General features: G+C 37.9%; 1 protein-coding gene across 1 annotated transcript; it reads left to right on the top strand.

Moving 5' to 3' along the window:
• The first annotated feature begins 4,314 nt into the window (after nucleotides 1-4,314).
• Nucleotides 4,315-22,306, top strand: txnrd3 (thioredoxin reductase 3). The gene is made up of 16 exons (XM_088915439.1): nucleotides 4,315-4,655; nucleotides 6,439-6,499; nucleotides 8,187-8,296; nucleotides 10,719-10,823; nucleotides 12,487-12,559; nucleotides 12,851-12,970; nucleotides 13,845-13,987; nucleotides 14,188-14,303; nucleotides 15,667-15,892; nucleotides 16,104-16,196; nucleotides 16,486-16,562; nucleotides 17,995-18,151; nucleotides 18,643-18,750; nucleotides 19,709-19,804; nucleotides 20,590-20,724; nucleotides 21,192-22,306. The coding sequence occupies exons 1-16, from the start codon at nucleotides 4,539-4,541 to the stop codon at nucleotides 21,258-21,260; spliced, it is 1,806 nt and encodes a 601-aa protein (XP_088771565.1). The 5' UTR covers nucleotides 4,315-4,538; the 3' UTR covers nucleotides 21,261-22,306.
• Nucleotides 22,307-22,391: the final 85 nt, after the last annotated feature.

Raw genomic sequence — 22,391 nt, 5'->3', positions numbered from 1 at the left:
TTCCTCTTTTTTGTTGGGCACACACAGCAGTCATTATTATTCAAAGTTGAATGGGGTTTTAATGAAAGATTTATCAACATTTCATATCTCCCAGCTTCTGTACAAAGGCCATGTGGGCACAGTGAGTTCTTCAAACAAATGCATGGCTTCAAAAAGACTTTCAAAAGCAGGTTCATCTTCAGAGTCTCTTTCGAAACCAAAATCGTCAGGAGAATGTAAATTTAATCGTAATGCTAACCTCACAAAGTCATAGTGACATCCTTTGCAATTGCCATAAACACCAAATAGGTATTGTATATGGAAAATATTTGGGCCTTCTTTCGTTCATAGAAGTGCATACAAATTACATTGTTTCAAGTTACAAATGAGCCTTTCCTAATTTTTATTAATAATAGCCTAGTGACAAAACACTGTAGCTTTTTTCATGTTAATTGCTAACCTTGTTGGTACAATGTCCCTCCATATACTGTAGAGATTCAATGGGTTTACAGCAACATACTGTACACTGTAGGTGTAAGTTAGTGAATATGAAATTCACAGGAGCTCACACATAAAATAATCCTGCATGATAAAAACTAAATTGTACAGGGTTCATAAGGAATTTCTTCAGGATTAAGGTGGCAAAAAATATTCTTTGGGACACCTTCAGGAGTCCATGATTTATTTAATTATTTGAAGAGTCCTGCAAACATTTACTTAAAGGAGAATATGGAGTCAGTATCTTGTTTACAGATCCTGCAGGATTTTTATTTTTACAGTCTTTTTGTGAAAGGTGACACTACAGCACAAGAACATTTTCCATCTTCATAAATGTTAGTTTTTAAAATACATATGTTTCTGCATCTAACATTAATGTATAGTTTCTCTTTACGCCATTTCTTATGAAGAAATAATAAAAAATAGAACATCTTGGTGAGCAATTCATTGTCTAACTGCAAGTGTGGAGGCTGATGAGAAGGGGAAAGAGTATTGATTTATAAAGGTGAATTTCCTGCAGTACAGATTACTGTTTGCATGGTCAAAGATAACCAATTGCATTTCTGTGCAAATACACATGATCTCAATCCACGAGGCATGAGCATGTTAATTCTGTACAATTTTTAATTGACATCCAAATTTTTATTTATGAACCGTAATGGGTGACGAAAAAGAATCTGAGTGATTCTTAATGTCATCCGCTGAAGTAATTGTTGAAAAAAAACAATGTATACTGTATGGATTCCAGCAAGAAGATGCAGGTCCCTTTTCTCTATTATCCAAAATCATCACTGTACATTTACCTGAGGCAGACACGCAAAGTTATCTTATACTGTCTTTATTAGCTTGTTGTAAAATATTGCCTTTATCTGATCAGTTCTTGGTTGTTGTTTTTTTGTTGCTCTTGTAAATGAGTGCTTGTGAAGAGTGCGGTTGCAGGAAAGAACTATGCATTAACTTTCAGATATATGATGTCATTGCTCCCTCCAGTGGTAGAATCCTATCGCTTCCTTTTACTGTATATCGACGGCAGAAAAACGGCATACTGCATACTGAATTGTACAGTATTTCTGAATTATCTGATCTTAGTTGGTACTTGTCCAATATCCCTTCTGAGTGAAAAAAATAAATTTTAGTGAGTCATGTGTCCAGATTATGTAACTTTCATGCATGAAAGTTGCATGAAAATCACTCTTTATTTCCCTAATGTTAGAAAATTAGACAGATCACCGAATTAGATGGCAGTGCTCCAGGACTGGACTCTCAAGAAAACTAAAAAGAATGGCAGACATTTCAGTTCATATTTAAAGTACTGGTGTACAACAGTTCATATCATCCGCTTTCTTGAATATGTTTTTAAATAAAGATGTATGGCTTTCAAATCATTATACAGTACATACGGTGCACAATTACACAGAGGTGGATTAAGTTGCCATTTCTACTTGACAAAACACACAGAAATTGTCTCAGAGGTGGATAAATGGACAGATGATGGATTTTTTTTTACTAAAACTATCTAGCCATCCACACAGTGTATAAATAAATGACTAAAAAAGAAATGGAGGATTTTGTATTGTACACAATGTTTAAATGAACAGTAAACATTGTATTTTATTCATAATACTTTGTGTTACATTTTATAGGAATCTACAGATTAGATTAGATCCACAATAACCATTCCATGTTAACTGCAGTTTTATGCACACACTTTAGTTCAGATCATTATTACTGTACATTACAATAATTCTGCAGCCATTAACAATTGTGAAAACCTAGTTCAGCCCCTGCAGCACCACCTTGTTTTATTGCAAAGTACTGTAGAGAATCACTAGCACTAGGTGATGGCACTGTAATACATGATATCAGATTCTAGTGTCACTCCGGGATCAATAACATGACACAACATACTGTATATACAAAAATAAAGTAGTTACTTTTAAAAATATATATATTTTTGAGAGTACTGTCATTAATTGTGAAAACTGGAATGATAATTACACTCCAAAATACAACATACAGTATTTACTCATATTATAGAAATAATGCAAACTGCATTACTGTATCCAAAAATGGGTTTGATCATATAGTACATTTTTATTAGGGATCAGGTTCTCAGTGTTTCCCTTCTATGTAATATAATAAAATGATTACAGCAGAGGCTATAAAAATTAGACATAACATTTGTAATTTAGTGTGCAGTATAAGTTATACAGTAATAATCACAAAATTAGTCAATTAGGAAACGTTTTTATCCACAAGCTACACTTTACAAAACATCCTTGCTTTAGTGTCTCATCTGGAGGACAGAAGGACATGTTAAGCAGATCACTCAGGGGCTTCCTTGTAACAAGTCCTTTTCTTGATCACTGGACCACTAGGCCTTATTGTAAACTTATAATGTAAAAAAAAATACCAGCATCGACGGACTATCTCTTTAAATGAATACAAGACGCAACAAGTGTCTCTCGTCAAGAATTGAATTACATGCCATAGTTCCACATTTACAGAGATTTCTGAGTGGCATTTAAAACAGGCCCGTGCATGCAGCTTCAGTCAGTAAGCATCATGTAACCTTTGCTGATGCCTTAGACTGGCTGGATGTTATTTATCATTGAATCTGGTTTCCATGGCACAAATGAAAGTTGTGCTGAGAACCGCAAATCCATTTCAAAGTGCTTCATAAAGGCCAGTATCAGTGTTCCATTTAAGCCCAAATGAATTACACGTTTTGCAAATGCTACTCAAGGGTAATATATTCTGTCCTCTCTGCTGTGATTTGCAAATTAATTAAAATTATTTTTATCCACACTTAGGCAAATCTTCTAAGTGTGTTTCTTAAAGAATTGTGAATTATTTAGTTTACTTTATTATTTTTTAATGTTAACCTCTTAAGTAGAAAAACAAAGATAAACACTGTAATTTATATTTATTGGGGAAAACACTCAACATAAAACATTCTTCTGTGAAAACCGTTGAATGCTAAAAGAAACGTCTTACATGATTTGCGGGGATAAAAAGCACAAATATCAAAGCATTTTCAAATGGATGAAGTACTCATATGGAATTCAATTTTTTTTCCAGTCGACTTATGCCTCACAGATTCCCAGAGAAGGAGAAACGCGATGTCTTAAAACAAAACATGAGAAAAGAAAATCAACAACAAAAGGTCTGAGGCATAGCCTCAATAATACCTTTTAAGAATTCTTGTTATTTGAAGTTATACTACTCTTGATTTCTACTAAGGTATGTGGTTAAATTCATACTGCTGCTCTGTTGTTAAATGGCTATGTAAAATAAGTTCAATTTTGTGTTTTTACGGTGAATCATTATGACAACTGAAATTATTTTTCCCATTTAATTTATTTTAAACTACTGTTATGTTGTTGCTATAGTATTTGTCTTTGAACGGTTTGTACTATTGTGGCCTGCTTTTAAATTTATTTTTTATGTAAAACAAAAAAATATGCTAAAATGTATTGATAAAAGCAACCTAAGAAATAAAAAAGCACTGTTTCAAACATTTCTATAAACCACAAAACACTTTTATTTGCAACTCGTAAAAAAAAACGTCAGTAAAAACCCGTCGTTTTATTTCACGACCGTACCACACGATGGCGCTTCCCACACAAGACGGTGAAAAATGTTGGCGAGCATTAGGCGGCCTTATAGATCTCCTGAAGGTCCTTGCAATACGTAAATCGCAAATAAATAAGTTAAAGTGTTACGTTGTAAAATATATTTTTTTCATTATTTTAAATTGGTAATTCGTTTTTTTATTATTACGTTCAATTGCTGACATTATGTACATCTAAGCAGGCACTCGTTTGACCTCCTTTCAGGCCCATCACGGCGAGAATAAGAATCGCGCAGAAGCATTTCGCGGGGTTGCAGCCGGGGGCTGAAGATGGCGAGTTTGAGGCGGTGCAGTTTATGATGGTTACAAGCTTTCTGATCATCTAGTAAGATTATTTTCGTTTTGCCCCTAAGGTCTTTCGATCCATCTCGACTACAGCGCGAAACTGCAGTTCCTTTCGCAACAGACCGGTAGGATTCGCTTCATCATGCCTCCGACGGGTGGCGGTTCGGGGCGGGATGCGATCAAGTCCCAGATCCTGAAGTTAATCGAGTCAAACCAGGTGATGGTCTTCAGCAAGAGCTCTTGCCCTTATTGCGTCAAGGTATGTGCGATCTTTTTTCGAGTTGTCTTCACGTTCAGTTTTGGGTTACCACTGCCTTATAGGGGAGTTCGGGGATCCTGAAATGGGTTTCTTGTAGTTCAGCTGTGACCACCTTTCGCCACTAAAGGAGATATGCGGGTGTGTCAGTCTGCTTGGGTTACTGCGATTGGAAACTTGTTTAATTTGTTGTTGTTGTTGTTGTTGTTGTTTTTTACTGCTCACAATAATACGTTCGTAGCTGAACTTAACCCTGAGTGAAGTACAAGTTGCTTTTTTTTATGGTGTGTGAACGTGTTGAAATGGTACAGCATTTTCTGATGGAAAAGAATACGTTATTCATTTTCGTTGATACTGGGGAGGTGGTTACAACAGGGTTGTGTTGTAGTGAGACGCATCCCCTGTTGCGATGTGAAACTTAATACACGACTGAGTCAGCGCATACTTGGCTCTGTGATTCATAGATGGCAGCAGCTGTCACGAAGTGCATGGGCACACTCGGCAGACGTCTGAAGTCTTCTGTAAATGTTGTACCTGTCGGTATTGTTAAAATGCACGGCTGAGATGTTGGCAAAGAAACAATATGATGGCATATCCCCCCGCACTAACCTTAAATTCACCTTTTCTTTAAAAACAGCTATTTTTAGCTTAACTTTTAAATCCTGCTGAGTCACTTTAAGAGGCGTCGTTTTCGCTGTTCGGAAGAAAACGTTTCGTACTCGGGTGCATCGGGCATATCAAGATTGTTTCCTCCAAACATTGAACGTAGTTCAGTTGTGTTTCAAGCAACGCTAGAATAAAGCTATTGCCCCAGACTGGTGGTACAGAGTTCCTAATCAAACTACGGTGACACTGCATTGCGAAACAGGAACTGCTGTAAATCTTTCAACGATCAAAGAAGGTCGTTTCATCCGATTGAGTAAGGGGTGTCGTGTGTGTTTTAAAACGTTCGTGATTGTGCTTTTCCAATAAAGCTTAGTGTACAACAAAAGCTATAGTATACGGAGTTCAATTACCAAACAACGTGTAACTTCTTTTGCCCAACTAAAGAAAATTGTCTGGCAATGGGCATCTCAAAATGAAATGTAATAATGGACTTGTGCCAGTTTTGGAAGACGTGTTCTGCAATGGTTTCTGAAACGCTATTACGCCAGCTGTTTTGCTTAACGTGCGTTTCACACACAATACTTTCAAGTTTTCTTGCGCAAGTGCAGTTTTTTTGATACTGCACCGAGGAAGGATATAAATTATTTTTCTTACAGCGTTTCGAAACAATATTAAGGTTTAATGCCTTTTCAATGCTACCGTTTCAAGAAAAGACAGGAGGTGACCTAAAGTACCTAGGTGTCTCGTTTGTCTTCATAACCCTTCCCTCAAGTTAGAAGTCGCCAAAGCTGACCATTCTGGAAAGAGAAGTTGATTCACTATTATTTGGTCCACATTCATTGTTGGTTGTGCTGCAATTCAATGACACTGGGTGGTAAAGGCAAGATTCAAAGGGAGGAAATAATAAATATGCTCTTAAGTTGTTGCCAGAATGTCATCAAGTCTTTTTGCCTGTTTTTAATGCTTTAGACTGGTAGAATGTGATTCACTGCAATTGTCTTGATGTGGGTCAACACGTGTCCATTCCTAAAAACATGTGTTGAAAAGAGATGCGAGGTCTGTCTTGCATATACAGTCTTTATTAAAACTGATTTTGTAGTTTCAAATGTATGAATACATGTGGAGCCATCTCTAAGAACCAGTTTGTTTCTTTTAACAACTCGCTTCTTTTGCTTGACAGGTGAAGGGCCTCTTTAAAGACCTGAATGTAGAGTTCAATGCAGTGGAGCTTGATTTAATGGGTAAGTGTTACTGAAGGCCTGTCTTGTAAGTATTTTAAAATGGTATGGTTTGAGTGTTTATTAGTTATTTAACAGAACATTAATTTAGGAAATAACTTTGAGGGGAGGGGTCAGTTTCATAGATGTGGGTTTCTGAATACTTAACTGTATTAGTACCTGTAGGAACTTAAAAATGAAAAGGAATCTAATTAACTAAACAAGTACACTACATGTTAATTAAGAGGCTGTGATCTCTTTTGGAATGAAAACCAGCAGACTGGAGTACTCCAGGATCCAAGTCTAAAGCCTCTGCTTTAAAAGAACAATGCACAAATGACTTTTAAAGTGCAGCACATGATTAGGCAGGAGTGACTGGAATCGAAACATGAGTGTTTCACCTCCTCTTCTCTGAAATCACTTTCTTTGGGGCAGTGGTCAAGGCCACTCCTGGATTGTGATAAGGGCTACAATGAGCACAGCGGAACAAGTGATTAACTTTTCTGGTTTGCCACAATTGCTTAATAGGCAGGATATGCAGGTATTGGGGTTTTTTTATTGGTTTATAGCCTCTGCTTTATTGGTTAATTAAATTAAGAGCTTTAATTTTCATTTGCTTGGAAAATGGGAGGGGGGGGTGGTTAGCTTTGGCATTGTTTAATTGCAAAATTCTCTATTTTTTAGTAAGATGTGCTAAAATAGGTTCATCAAGTAATAGCCAGTCTAAATTCAGGTGAATTTAAAGCGTTATCCAAAAAAATACTTGGTGTTTTAAAGATACAAAATAATATATCCTGAGCAGTTGCTCTGCTGCTTCTCTAAATGAATGAATGAAAGAAGGGTCCCCCCTCTTTCATTTGAACATTGTTCTCCAGCAGTGTGAAGTGTTAATGTTTTACATTCGAGAGTACTGTTGACTTTCTGCAGGCAACAAGAAATTTGCTGAATCATTCTCAGGAAGCTGCTTGGCTTCATTCCATCGCCATTTGCAGCTGTTCAGAAATATAATGCATTTTCCTTAAGTCCTTTAATGACGATAATAGTTTAAGTTTGTAGTACTTTTTCATGTTTCTCTTACTGTTTGAGTTTTTCCTTGAAAATGTTAAATATTTTAAAAGTCTTGTAATTTTGTTTTTCCCCACTGTGATGGACATGAATTACAAAGTCTTGTCATTTTTTTTCTTGGATTTTTACTTCTAATTTGTCAGGTATGTTTTGTGACTGATGCTTAAATATTTGTATTAAACATCTATGAAATGCAAATTGATAGGTTGTCTACTTTATTTAGTGCAAAAATAATTCCCCTGTTTCCAATGTGAAGTTATGTTTCCAACTGAATCTTTCAGACATGGCTGAAAACTTTCTGAATGAACATGTGAAAATACCCTATTTGTTCTCCAGGACATGTTTAACTTTACTTTTTATTGGTTATCTGCTTTAGTATTGTCAGAATTATTATAGGACGGTAGTATAACGGGGCATCTCCAGTCATGATTTTGGAAGGTTGGTCTGACCACAGGTTTTCATTCCAATCCAGTTTTTGACAGTCTTAATGACAGTGTTCACTGGATTGATTTAAAGACTTCATCATGTTAATCAGTTGCTGGTGTTTTGTAGGAAACCTAGAAATTCTGCATACTCACTGCAGCTTTGGAACCAGGATTAAATACCCATTGTGTAAAGCATGACTTTGTTTGTTTGTTTTTCTCAGATGATGGTGGCGACTTCCAGGAGGTGCTGTTGGAAATGACTGGGCAGAAAACAGTCCCTAATGTCTTTGTGAATAAAACTCATGTGGGTGGATGCGACAAGACAATACGGGTAATGGTGATGAAGGTCTTTTAATAAAATGAGAAACAAAATGTCTTGGTCAATAGCCAGTTGCATGGGTAATACTTTTTAAAAGCTTGCCTCCTTAATAGAGTTTCTGCTGTGGGCAGTTGGATGAAGCAAACTCATTTTGGGACACTGAGCAAGTTGTCAGAATCAGAAGTGCTTGTGTTGCACAAGAGTTAGTAAGTCCCTAGGTCTTACAAAACTGTTCAGGGTAGGCTAGTGGGAATTTAGGCAGATATTAGTGTGGAGGGCACCAACAAACCTCTTCAGTATCTAATGGTAGACCTCTAATTAATGTTTGTTATACTGGATATTGGAGAAAAATACCCTTGGTCACTTGAACCCAATAGCCAGATCCAGTCCTTCATGCCTTTCATGAACAGGATTGTTTTAAAAAAATATTTTGGCTTTGGCAGGAATTTCATTGGGAGGCAAATAATTTTCCAATGTCTATTTAGGCTTGTGAGCCAAAGGAATTTTCAGTCCATGTTTGAAGACTATTGAAGCTGTGTAGGCTACAGCATCACATGGTATGTGGGTGCATAGCCACTCCCTGACTGTTTTTCAACAAATGAAAAATGTTGTGAAGTTTTCTTGTGGAGCCCACTCTGGTATTGAAGAACCCTGGACAGGATAGGTTTGCTAATTAGTTACAGTTATCTCCTTTCTTCAACATGCACACTACTGTTGAGCGTGGAGTCATTGCTTACTATTACATTTCATTTTAAATCAAGTTAAAATAACTTGATTTTAAAATCTTTTTAAAATGTATGTGTGATCTACAAGCATTAAAAGCCCTCGTATTGCAGCAGATCATTGCCTTTTTTTAAAACTTACATTGTTTACTAAAGATAAATCGTTTTGGTTTTGAGTCTTCCTCTAACATCCTTTTTGAGATAAGGGCATAAATGCTGTTGTCAGCAATTTAATAGCAGTAGCGAGAATGAGGTATTTGACCGAAGTTCAGTTTGTGCTTAAAAGGCATTAGTTTCTGTTTGCATAAATTAATTTGCAATATAGCTTTGTAAGTTCACTTCTAATGGATTAGAATATGTATAATTATCTTTGCACATTCCAAGTATAAAAACATTTGCCTTTAGATACTTTTTTTTTTTTTACTTTCCTCAGACCACTGGGTTACATAATGCATGTCATTAAACCTTGTGTGTTCAACTGTTTTAATTTCCTTCTATTATTGAAGGTTTTGGGAGTGTATTTTAAGACTTTAGTTGAAATTACTTGTTTTTGATAGTTGTAGAAGCCAGGATGGGTAAGCTTATCCATTCAGAAACGATGGGTGCCATCATGTTTGATAAATGATACCACCCCGATAGAGAGGTCTGATTAGTGCACTTGCAGTCCTTGATAATCCCATAACGGCAGTGTTCACGCAGTGGGGCTGGAAAAAACCTGGGTTCAGGGGTTCTACGGAAGTGCCTAATTGTGTTGTGCTTATGAAAAGAAATTACTTGACAAGTGATATTCTCTTCCCCCCCCCCCCCCCCCCCCCCTCCCCCAGCCAGATAAGAACTTAGACAATATAAACCCAAAATACTAAATGGTTATCAATCAAATGGACTACTTCAGGCTAAATGGTGAAAATCCCCAGAAAGGACAAGGGGAGATTTAAGTGGAACTGAGTTTAGCACAAGAAACAGTAGGCAGTGATTCTTCATGATACCTTCTACATTTTTATGGTCTTGGTGTAGTATGGATTTACTTCATTTCTTTGAAATGAGTGCACAAAAGCCTAATTTGTGCACTGTGTACATGGGCACAGTTGAGTCTAGAGTTAAATAACCTTCTTGCTTACATTTACAACAACAGGAAGTAAAGGGAAATCTTCCACTGAAATCTGATATTCGTCAATGTGTGCATTTGCACAGAAAGGAAAAAATATAAAGTTTGCCCTGAATTCTTTGTATTGTCCTTCATAACTGTGGTATGTTGAAGTGTTAACTGGATTGGGATACTGTAGAAGCAGGGTTGGCGATCCCAGATTTAAACAGCTGTTATTACAATGTCTAGGTCTTTATTTCCATATAGACTTTAGCTTTTGATGGTTAAGAATAATTTTATTAATGGATGTATTAAAATGATAAATGTTCTGTATTTTGCTCTGACTGGAAGTGCAAAGCATATTTTCATAGCCCTGTGCTAGACCTTTGGCAAAACAAGCTGAATATCTTGCAGCTTTCAAAGGGCATATATGGACAGCTTTGTCTTCACTGAACAAATAACTTTCAAAATCAGAGACTGATAACCTACAAATCCTACTAAATCGTGACCCTCTAGTGCAATGGCTGGCTGTCCCTTAAACAAATCTTCTGGATTAACTATATGCTGACATTTTTCTTTAGATCTAAAGCTGTTTTACCCCGATATTAACCACTAGGGTGTCTTCTAGGCTCATAAAAACGGAATGCTCCAAAAACTCTTGGATAGCACGGAGGTGTATGACTATGACCTCATTGTCATCGGAGGGGGCTCGGGAGGCTTGGCGTGCTCAAAGGTGAGGAATGGTCCTTTACCAGCAACATTTCTCCAGCTGTGTCAGATCCCTATAGTAAATGCAATGTTTCTAGCTTTTAAAAGAAAATGGAAGTTCTTCTCGCCTTCTCAAACCTTTCAAAGATTCTTGGCTCTTTCCCAGATGCTCGGTGATTATTTCCTAATAAGACCGGCAAAACCAAGACGTTAGCTATACTGATGAAGTATGTTTAGAATACTGAAAAGAAAATGAAGCTCTGACGTTTTAGCTATTTCTTTAAGGCCTCTTGCTTGCTTTATCTGTTCAGATTTGAAGCTTGTGTTTTGCTCTTGCCCTTTACATTTGTTCTCCTTGCTGTGCCTTATTGTTCTCAACATGGTGTATTTAACAATCTTGGGTTGCATCACCACAAGTTGCAACATTGCACTGTCTATCTTGCACTTGTCTCTGCATTCTTGTTATTGTTATGGAAGTTGACTTGAATAAAGATCATGTAATTTAACAAGTGCTGCATTGCTGCCTCCTGGTTTCAAATCTGCAGCCGTTTCAAATCTGTCTGCATGGAGTTTTTGAATGTGGGTTTCCTCCCACATGCTGAAGACTGGTGGATTAATTGGCCCTCGTGTGAGTGTGTGCATGTCTGTGTGTGCCCCGTGATGGACAGACGTACCATCCAGGGTGTACCCTGCCAAGTGCCTGTTGCCTATCGGCTCTGACTCCACTGCAACACTGAATTGGAAGAAGCTGATGGAAAATAATGGATAGGTGTTATGACCCCAAGTGTCTAGGGGTAAAGGGGTGTAACACTTAGGATAATTTTTGGAAGCAGGTGGGTTCTCGTGGGAGACTAGGTAGTGTGATAATAAGGGTCAGTGCAAAAGTAATTATTTTAAGTTGAATAAGTGACTGGTTTGTAATTGGACGCAATAACACAGAGGGTAAGGGAACTAGATTGGTGCCAAAGAAAATGAAGTTTGTCCTAGTTCCTAGCTGGCTAGGAAAGTGAGGGAAAGCTAACCTGACTACAAAAGAAAACCGAAACACGGTCTTCAGCGTCTTCAACACCCTAGCTAATCCCTACTGACTACCCAAAACCATACAAGACAAATGGCACTCACCCGTACTAAACTAGTGTGACTAATAAAAGAATCAACTATGTGTGTGCAAAATGTACCCAACGACCTAAACTGACTCTCAACACAAAAGTTGACACAAATACATAAGTGAACTACGAATACAAATGAGAGTAGACAAGTAACAAGGTACAAAAGAACACAAAGGTTGACGCAATAATAAGTTTGGGCAAGGTAATGGCGAAACGAGGATAACCGCAAACAAACGAAAGGACTAAGAGACGAACGGAAACCAACAAAGCCGAAGCTATGCCAAAATGCGCACACGCACGAAGCAAAACAACAAAGCCGAAGTGAAAACCAAAGCCAAGCGGGACCGAAGTCAAATGAAAGGCCGCTTCCTTCTGAAAGCCTCCATGTTTTATACTGGATAAGATGAGTTGTGATTGGTCGAGAAGCTAATTGGAGATGATGTCATACAGAAACAATAGTGTAATGGTGGGCCAATGGGGAAGGGAGAACAATCGAAGTCAGTGTGGAACATAACAACAAACCCACAGACCACACACTGGGACATAACAATAAGCAGTGCAATTTTTTGTTTTTGACAGGAAGCAGCTACATTAGGCAAAAAGGTGATGGTCCTGGACTATGTTGTTCCAACACCAAAAGGGACAACCTGGGGTAAGAATAGCCTTGTTTCAGTTTGCTTTCACTTTATTTGAATGTTCGGTCATCTTTATCTTGTATGTTAACAATGTCTGTCATGCATCCTTTGGCGTTCAAACAGTGTACCTAGGTCCATTATTGCAGGGGTGATATTTTTAACACCCGGGTTTCAGGTTTGTTTTTCTTTCTTTGCAGTTGTCCAAAGTGCCATTACAAGTCTTTGCTAATTGGAGCCTTGTCACTTGTTCATACTGTAGTTTCGCTTTTAGGTTTTTTTGTTTATTGGAGTTTTGCTCCTTCCCTCAGGGTTGGGAGGTACATGTGTGAATGTTGGCTGCATTCCTAAGAAACTGATGCATCAGGCAGCCCTTCTTGGAACAGCACTTAAGGACTCGCGCAGTTTTGGCTGGGAGTACGAGGAGAAAGGTGGGTGACTTCTTGGGACCACAAAATTGATGGACAAAGTGAGTTGAAGCCTCTCAAGTCTGTAAGGAAAGGATGTCGCAGTACACCTAGATATTTTTTAATCGGCTAACCATAAATAAGAGCAGTATGCATCCTGTAGCAGAAGATATGTGGTCACTCACCTAGAAGCAGCTTAAAATAGTTTTTTTTAGAATAAAAAAATGCCTTCCTGAAGTAGTGATGTGAGTTCTATCACTATGGCTATAGAATTTTGTTTCTGAAGACTGTTTTCCAGACGTACTAATATACCCAGTTTTTCTTATTCATGTGTATTGTAGACAATTTTAAACACTTTTCAAGCAGTCATCTGCAAAATGTTTTAAATGTCATTGAGTCAAAAATATTGATTGTGGTGTGACACTGGATTAAAGATATTTTTATATTTTGATTTGGTCTAATTTAACTGAAAATACTTTTATTTTAACAAAAATTATTTGTTTTTTCATTATACTCTAAGCCAACAGCTCTGAGGCTTTTGTCCTTTTCCCTCTGGTACAAACACATTTATTAACCCTTGTCATTCTCTTCCTTTACCCTTCAGTGCTCTCTGTGAGCCCTCAGTCGCTCAGCATAAGGGAATACGATCTGTATTTCTAGGTTGTCATTCCTCTCTCCAGCAGTATTGGAGACACAGATGCCTTGTAGTGTGTTGTACCACTTTAAACACAATTTCATGTAGGACTTTGTCGGATTTTTCCTGGTTCAGCAGTCTTCACACATTCCAGGAAGTCATGAGCTCCTATAGCAACCTTGTCATGACCTTTAGTAGGACTTGTAAGAGTATGGAAGCATATGGGAGAAAGAAATCTGCTTCAAAATGTTTTTTTTTTTTCAGTCCAGCACAACTGGGACACAATGAAGACGGCCATTTCCAGTTACATTGGTTCCTTGAACTGGGGCTACAGAGTTGATCTAAGAGACAAGAATGTCACTTATGTCAATTCATATGCTGAGTTTGTGGAGCCACATAAAATAAAGGTAACGGAGTCAATATGGTAATATTTGCTTCTTTAATGACAGAGTACTTGAGAGCTGAGGTGAAAACCTCATTTAACTGTACAGAGAAGGGAATATTCAAATTACAGTAATCAGCATTATTTTCAATGATGAATGAATGTCAAAATGTGTGGTTTTAAAATGTCTATTATCAAATTGAACTTATGCTCCCTTTCCCGCAGTCTACAAATAAGCGTGGCAAAGAGACGTTCCATACAGCAGCAAACTTTGTGATAGCAACAGGAGAGCGACCTCGGTATCTGGGTATCCCAGGAGACCGAGAATATTGCATTACCAGGTGAGCTGGTTACGTCTGGATGGCAGCACAGTGGGAGTTTGCGTTCTCAGCCTCAGCTCTGATAAAAGCTCCTGAATCCAAAGCAGTAGAAAAAACAAACATGGACGAACATGTTTGAGTTTTGGTAGTACGTGATGATTTGGTATGGAACTGTCACCGATTTTAGTCTGATCGTTTTGCTGTTGTCAATGCACGCATATCGATGGGAAGCTGTTATAACCTGAGGTTAACATTCTTTTTAGTACTCTTGCTAATTCTCATGATCGGTTGTTCCTCTGCAGCTGGTTAAATTTACTGGCTAAAGGAATTTGAGGGAAGAAGGTTTGCACTTGTAAAAGAGAAAATGAATTGTATTATTCAAAGCTGTCAGATATTGCATACAATGCCTTTTCTTATTAATCTCCAAGATTGTATTAAAGGGATAAAAAAAAGTTTGCCATGTTCTGCTAGTTGTGCCAAGCAGCCCCGCTGGGCCTATTGTGTAAAGAATATGAGTAGGGTGTGAATATTCATGTTGTGGTGTCCCATGCATTATTTGTTTTTTCATTATCGTTATGAGAGCTTTATGAATGGATTCTTTTGATTCTGGCAGATATCACCTTTTGATTTGCTTGGAAAAGAGACGGTTCAGTTCATTGAATCGGATCTCTTTACAGCGGTAGCTTCAGAAGGGAACATAGTTAAAGGTTTTAAGGTCACCTTGAAACAAAATATTTAATGCTGTAATACACCTGGCCATCCGTTTATTTAAATGTCCTTAATTTTATTGTCAGGAGTACAGTTCTGAGAGATTCATAAATATGGATATTCTTCCATCTATGGAAGCATGTATGGATATGCTGGCATTGCAAAATGTCATTTCATTATTATTTATGTGATAGAAACCCCCGCAGGGAATTTTAATTTTTATAATGAAATTAGCCAGAAGGAATAACAACAGTGTATCACACAACTATAAGAGCTGTGGGTTTTTTGTTTTATTCTATTAAATCTTTCAAAGAATTTTCTAATCGGCATAACTTGAATGCAAGGTGTTAGCTGGCTTAAAATGCAGAGCGTCAAAAAAAACAATGATTTAATCTTATTTTTCAAAGCGGAGGTGGTCTTTGGATTGGAAACAAACTGCATATCAGAGCTGCAGATCACAAATCCCAATACAAGAAGATGAGTGATGTTTTGTAGGGAAGCTGTTGGTACACTAGATGTGCTTTTGCACTTGTAAGTCCTCCAGCTTGGTGTTGCTAAATGCAGAAGTGCCACGAAGACAAATGAGCTGCATATGTGGGCTGTAAGAGCAAAAGCACACTTTGGAAAGCCGAGCTGCGCGAGAGCTCTGTTTGAGGTGTCTTGTTTGTGTTTGCAGTGATGATCTGTTCTACCTGCCCTACTGCCCCGGGAAGACGCTGGTGGTTGGCGCTTCCTACGTTGCCCTGGAGTGTGCCGGTTTCCTGGCAGGAATTGGGCTGGATGTGACCGTGATGGTGCGCTCCATCTTACTCCGGGGTTTCGACCAGGACATGGCGAACAGAGCAGGAGCCTACATGGAGGAGCACGGGGTCAAGTTCATCAGGAAGTTTGTCCCCATTAAGGTAGGCCATTGGATGCTTCAAGTAGAGGTTCATTCGTGTGGAGGGCTGGCTTGTGAGACTGTAGGATGACCCAAAGCACAGGCTGAGCAGGAAATGAAAGATTTTGCTTGGCACAGAGTTTTTTTTTCCCCCTCGGTCTTCTATATCTGATGTTTGGCATGTTTTATTTTTAGCTAATGTTGATACTTTTTCTCTTGCCTTTACACAAAAGGTGGAAGAACTGGAGAAAGGGACTCCAGGCAGACTGAAGGTGACTGCAAAGTCTACAGAAAGTGAAGAAGTTATTGAAGGAGAATACAACACTGTAAGGATTTTTTTTTTCTTTTTGGTCAATATTTAAGCCTAAATCAGCCCAAGTCAGACATGGTTAAATTATAATAGTGAAGTATTTTCTATCTTTTAGAACGGTAAAGTAATGTTGCAGGCATATGGAAATAATGAAGGACATTGGCCGATGTTGGGTTTCCTCTCAAAAATAATAACCAGTAAGACTACATAGAGTCAAAGTACTTATAGGTTTTTGTGGGTAATGTTTAACATCTTAAGTGCTTAACACTTTCATTGGAGGCTTTAAACGGTGTCCTTTTTTGCAGGTCTTGATAGCTGTTGGCCGCGATGCCTGCACCAACAAAATTGGTCTGGATAAAGTTGGAGTTCAAGTCAATGAAAAGTGAGTTTTTTTTGTATTCATCCCTTTTAGAAGAGGAAAGGGACACTGTCCCTTTAAAGCAGTTAGCTTCCAAGAGGTCACGGTGATTCAGCAGAATCTGCAGTCTGCAGGGGCAGGAGCTCCTGCAGCAGGGGAGACTGAGTGATTGCCCGCCCGAGCGCCTGTGCGTGAGGAGACTGCTGCCCCTGAAGCCTCTTTAATACAACTCAGCTGATGTTGTCTGGATGTTAAGTGTAGGTGGGTTTGCTGAAGCAGTAATAGAGTGACCACATGATCTTTTACACTTTGATTTTTCTGACATGCTGCAGATTACTGCAGGATTGTAATGTTATTAAGGTCAAATTCCATGTTGCATGGTTATTTTACTTGCAAGAATCATATGCATTTTATTTAGCTCAAAAATAAATTGTTACTGTGACGAGGTAAACACAGTATGCTCTTTCTTCGTTTACTAGTGCGGACGTGTTAGAAAATATTTAAAAGATTTATATATGCATTAGTATTTTTTTCTTCTGATAAATCCCAAATCGTTAAATTGGTATTGGTCATTTTTTCTGAGTTTTATCAATTCAAACAAATGCATCATAGAACTTGACCTCTAGCAAAGATGCAGTCAGTCTAATTGCACAGCGGTTTGGAAAAAGATGCATAATCAATAATACAAAATGGCCACAACAACTTACTAATCTGTACTCATGATGAGATGGACTGGAACTCAAGACCTCCCCCCACTGTGGTTTAACCACTAAAAAGTCATGTGCTATGACCCATCTGATCCTTGTAGGGAGGGTGTTTCACTTCTGAAATAATGCAAGCCTGGTTATGTTGTTTAACAAATGCTCTGCAAAGTGCAAGGTTTTGGAATGCCACCATCTCCCGAAAATGGTTCTTTTTTTCATCGCATATAAATATTTCTTACTAATTGATCCAATTCTGTATTTTGACATGTGAATTTATCTTTTGTAATTCACTTGGTCAACTCCTGTCCTTATCATGACATGCCAAACATCACTCTGGAAGAAAATAAGTTTGTTTTGTACTTGAGTTTGTGAGGGATGACCATAACCAATGATGTCTTTGTTCTCCATGGTATAACATCCTGAAGTCCTATACTTTACATATCCTTGTTGGCCTCTCTCTTGCTTCAGCTTTTTGCATCCTTCTTCCACCTCATTTCCACTATTGCAGCCACCTCTGGGTTAACTATTCTCCCGTCCTCGGGCCTGGTGGTCTGCCGTTAGCCAAGAGGGTTATGCCAACGCTTCCTATTCCTAACTTCTCAATTAACATTCCTAAATGTGTTTTTCTCATTGTGTGAGATTCTTCCTTGTGAAAAACGTATGGTATGGCAAAGAGCTTCAGCATACAAGGATGAACATTTGTGAGGAACTGTGGTGGAATTCATATATCCCGTATTTGTTTGTTTTTCCAGGAATGGCAAAATCCCAGTAAACGACAACGAACAATCCAACGTGCCCTACATTTATGCCATTGGGGATATTCTCGAGGGCAAGTGGGAACTGACTCCAGTCGCCATTCAGGCTGGAAAACTTTTGGCAAGAAGGCTTTATGGGGGCTCCTCAATGAAAGTAAGATGCTTTTTAACCACTGGCTATACCCTTACCCAGTGTGTGAAAGATTTGTGAGCTGCCCCAACACTTGTCTTTCTCAACTTTTTCTCCCTTGAAAGCTCTGAAGTCAGTGTTGGCTACACCTGCTGCAATGGCTAACTATTAGTGATCTGCCGATACGTGTAGAAGATGTTTGCCTGTACATAACATACACTTCATAATCTTGAAAGACCTGGCTTACTGAGGTGTGATCACCGGTCTTTAATTTGTAAAGCTTTGAAGAAACCTACCAGCGTGCTTTAAAACCTAAAATTCTGACTGTATTTGTACTGAATTTTTTATGTGTAATCTCTTTATTCAGTGTTAATATGAATGTAGAATATGAAAGACTAAGTTAGCTTGTATTTTGCCATGGGCATCCACTTTTTAATGCCATTTGGGCATTTTCTACAAAATGTTAACAAAGGTTGGAAGAGTATTTTAAGTTAATTCTCTTTTTTTTTTTTTAGTGCGATTATATCAATGTTCCGACCACAGTCTTTACACCTTTGGAATATGGCTGCTGTGGCCTGTCGGAGGAGAAGGCCATTGAATTGTATGGGGAAGAAAACATTGAGGTTAGTTTTAGAGTTTCTTGTGTGCATGATCGAGATCTAGCAGATGCGACTTTTGGATTTCCTTTGTTGCATTGTTTAGAAAACGGAACAAAGAAAGCCAATGACAGAGGAGCAAAGTATCAATTTCATTCATTCATCAGCCAATGACAGAGGAGCAAAGTATCAATTTCATTCATTCATCATTAAACAAAGTTTGAATCTCCAGCAGCTTGTGCTGCCAAACATTTTCAACCAGCAGAGATGTAGTTTTTGTTTTAGTCCAGTCATACTGGGGCTTGTTTGCTTTGTACTGAGGGATGAATGTGCCTTTTTCTAAGAAAAGATCTACTTTATCTTGATTTGTCGGAACAGATTTTCCCTTTATATAACTTCCTCTGTAGAATGACTTGGCATAATGTTTTTTGTGCACCACGCCAGAAAACTGTTTCATGCCAAAATAATTAATAAGCAGTACTGTCCTTGTCCTGCTTTTGCTGTCTGCAGTTTTATTCCTTTTTTTTCTACTATAAAACAAAATGCTCACTTTATATACCGTTCAAATTTTGAAAGTGCAGATAGAGACTTGAGTTCCTGGCAACTTGAAGTCTGGGCCATCAATATCTGCATAGTAGAGATAAGCCTCAGCTCTGAGCTAGCATCTTCTGTATCTGCTCTGTTTGTGAACTGCATTTGTTTTTATTTTAAAGTGTGCTTATTACATTCAGCAATCTTCTCTCCACTCAGCGCTGTCTTATAGGTTTTTTTTGCATTCAAAATGTTGAAATCATGCGGGCATAGCATTTTCAGTTACAAACAATTATTACCTAATTTCAACACCTAATTTCATTAAACTTGCAGTTCCTCATAACTTCTGTTACTCATTTACTTCAGTAGAATACGTAATGGAACAGAATATCGCTAATGTGCCTCGGTTAATGTTTTGTGGGGTTTTTTTCTTTGTCCTACTTGTTCTCTGTAGGTTTACCACAGCTTGTTTTGGCCACTAGAATGCACAGTCCCAGGGAGGGACAACAACAAGTGCTACTCCAAGATTATCTGCAATAAACTGGACAATGTGAGTGCAGCTTCTAGCAATAACCATGTATGCTCTTAAAGAGGAAATACCGTTTTAATTCCATAGGATTGTTATCGTCAATGGCAGTTATCAGTTCAATATATTTAATTTTGACTTAGATGATAAATACAATATTTTCAAACCTTTTAACATGATTCAGACAGACCTCCCTGCTCTGTTTTTTGGTGGACAATTACAGTTTACGGATTTAATTCATTACTAACTGTATAAGAAAATGCAAAATGTGCTAAATTATAAAATGATGGTAGGGGCTCTTCTACCTCAAGAACTATTCCAAAATACAACAAACTTGAATTTAGGGAGTGCTAGAAACATGCATACCAAAGATACAAGCAAGTAGACCATGAGAGCTGCTTTGAGAAGGGTATTGTTTCTTCAGTTACAAATTTCCTTTTGTCCAAGTGTCCCTGAGGTCTTAATATCCTCATGTTTTAACATTACAGTAATGAAATGCATAAGGAAGTTGTCTTCTAACTTCCTCGTTTGTATCAAAAGCTGCTTCTAGGAAGGGTTGAGTGTGTTTTGCCTGATAGAAATACTTGGAATTGAAATATCTTGATTTACCTTTACAGATTGTTTTCCGTTTTGTATGACTGTCATAGTAGAATGACTGGGCATATTGTAAAGGTATTTTTTCCTCTATACCAAAAAGGGGGCTGCTAATCAAAATGTCTTTGGAAGTGTCAATCCTAAACCCGCTATGCACTGTAAGGACTGAATGACCTACCCCGGGCTTGATGTTCTTCATGCCTCTCTCTCTTCAGGAGCGTGTGGTAGGATTCCATTACCTGGGCCCCAATGCTGGAGAGGTGACACAAGGCTTTGGTGCTGCAATTAAGTGTGGACTTACCAAAGAACTGCTTGATAACACCATTGGCATCCATCCAACCTGTGCTGAGGTAATGGGTTTCTTCAGTCCTGTGTGTTTTGCATGTATGGCGTTGTTCCTAAAGCACAGTGCCATGTGAAAAGTATTAATCTCCCCTCATACTTAGAATTTGGTAAAACTCTGCTGGAACAGTTAATCTGTTGGTCCTATCAAAACTTAATAAAATGTAAGAACTTTTTCTTTGTATTTTCTTGTTTTGTAGCAGACGTGCTACAAAGTGACTTTTGCCCTTCAGATTGGATCATTTGGGGGCAGTCAAAATTTCTACAGAAAATTAAATCAATATTAAAGCACTTTCAATCTGAGCATAAGAATAATATTGAAAAACCATGTCATAAATGAATAACCCCCACTTCTAGCACTGCCTCCATGATGGCAACATTAAGCAATACTAAGCTTTTCTTTCCTTTCAGTACATTTTAATATAGGTCTTTGTTAAAAGATAATCAAATGGATTTTCCCTGTTTTCTATTGCAGATATTTACCACGATGGAAATCACCAAGCGGTCAGGAGCTGATATAACTCAGAAAGGCTGCTGAGGTTAAACCCTGCTGATACCAACGGCTGTCTTGTTAAATAACATCTCTTTGTAATGTCCTGTGACTGGCTTAAACTGCACTTGAATACTCTCAGGTAATTTTAAGCAACAGCAAAAAGTCATCACTTCATAGAGACACACTTGGTGTCAGTCACAGATTAGAGATGTTTTGCAGGACAAGTCTGTTAATCAGCAGGGTTATCTTTATAAGCCTTCCGCCTGGACATGCTTAGAAATGTACTTTAGTGCTTTTTTGACGTCTTGGCCAGGAACCGCTCTGAGGTTGGCCAAGACTGATGTCTTCTAAGCAGTCTTCAGGATTCTCTTCGTCCATTTAGATATCTACACTTCTTTCCAGAAGGACCATCAGTGCACATATCGTTCCCGACTGTCATGAAGCTTAGGATCCTTATATGAAGATAAACTTGTAGTCTTTGGTAGATGTGGTAGTATTTTTACATTCCAGAATACATTTCGAAAGTACCACATTTACAAAACCACTCATTGTTTAGTGTGCTTGAGGAAAAGGTTTCTCTAGTTTGTGTGTGAAAATAGTTTGACTGCTTTCACAGCCTAGTTTATTTAAAGAACGCGTTCGGTGGGCATCGTTGGGTTAAATGGAAGCACTATTTAATGTGTTTTAATGCTTTTATTCACCGAATTATGAATCTCTTGGCACTTATTTTTTCCACGTTGGTTTTTGTTCTTTAAAGAAAAAATATCCCCATATCTACCAAAGCCTTTATCAAGGGGGTACATCAGAAAAGAAGCCAAAATAGCTAAGGGTATGTTGGTAGATTTTTAAATGTGCAAGTGCTATAGAGACTCCATAGAGCTCTAACTAATGTTCATTTAAAAGCTGCCTGTTTTGTCTATTTTTCTGTATTTTGGTCAATTACAGTAAATGTTATGAATGTTTTAAGCCCTCTGTCATGGAACAATTAAGTATTCATTCACAACGTGAATGCCTGTTTTTATCAGCCTGATCTTGCTATGATGTTCAGATGACATGTATCCTGATCTAAATAAAGTTAAAATATGTAAAAGTGAAAACTGAATTGGGTTTTGGGTCCTTGCCGAGGTACAGAAGATGTGATACTACTTGAATCATTTAATTCACGATAAAGAATATTACAAA

This window comes from Atractosteus spatula, chromosome 5 (assembly GCF_055471065.1).
Source record: "Atractosteus spatula isolate fAtrSpa1 chromosome 5, fAtrSpa1.hap1, whole genome shotgun sequence".
NCBI lineage: Eukaryota > Metazoa > Chordata > Actinopteri > Semionotiformes > Lepisosteidae > Atractosteus > Atractosteus spatula.
Note: the sequence above shows the minus strand (reverse complement) of the source record. Positions and strands in the feature narration are given on the sequence as shown.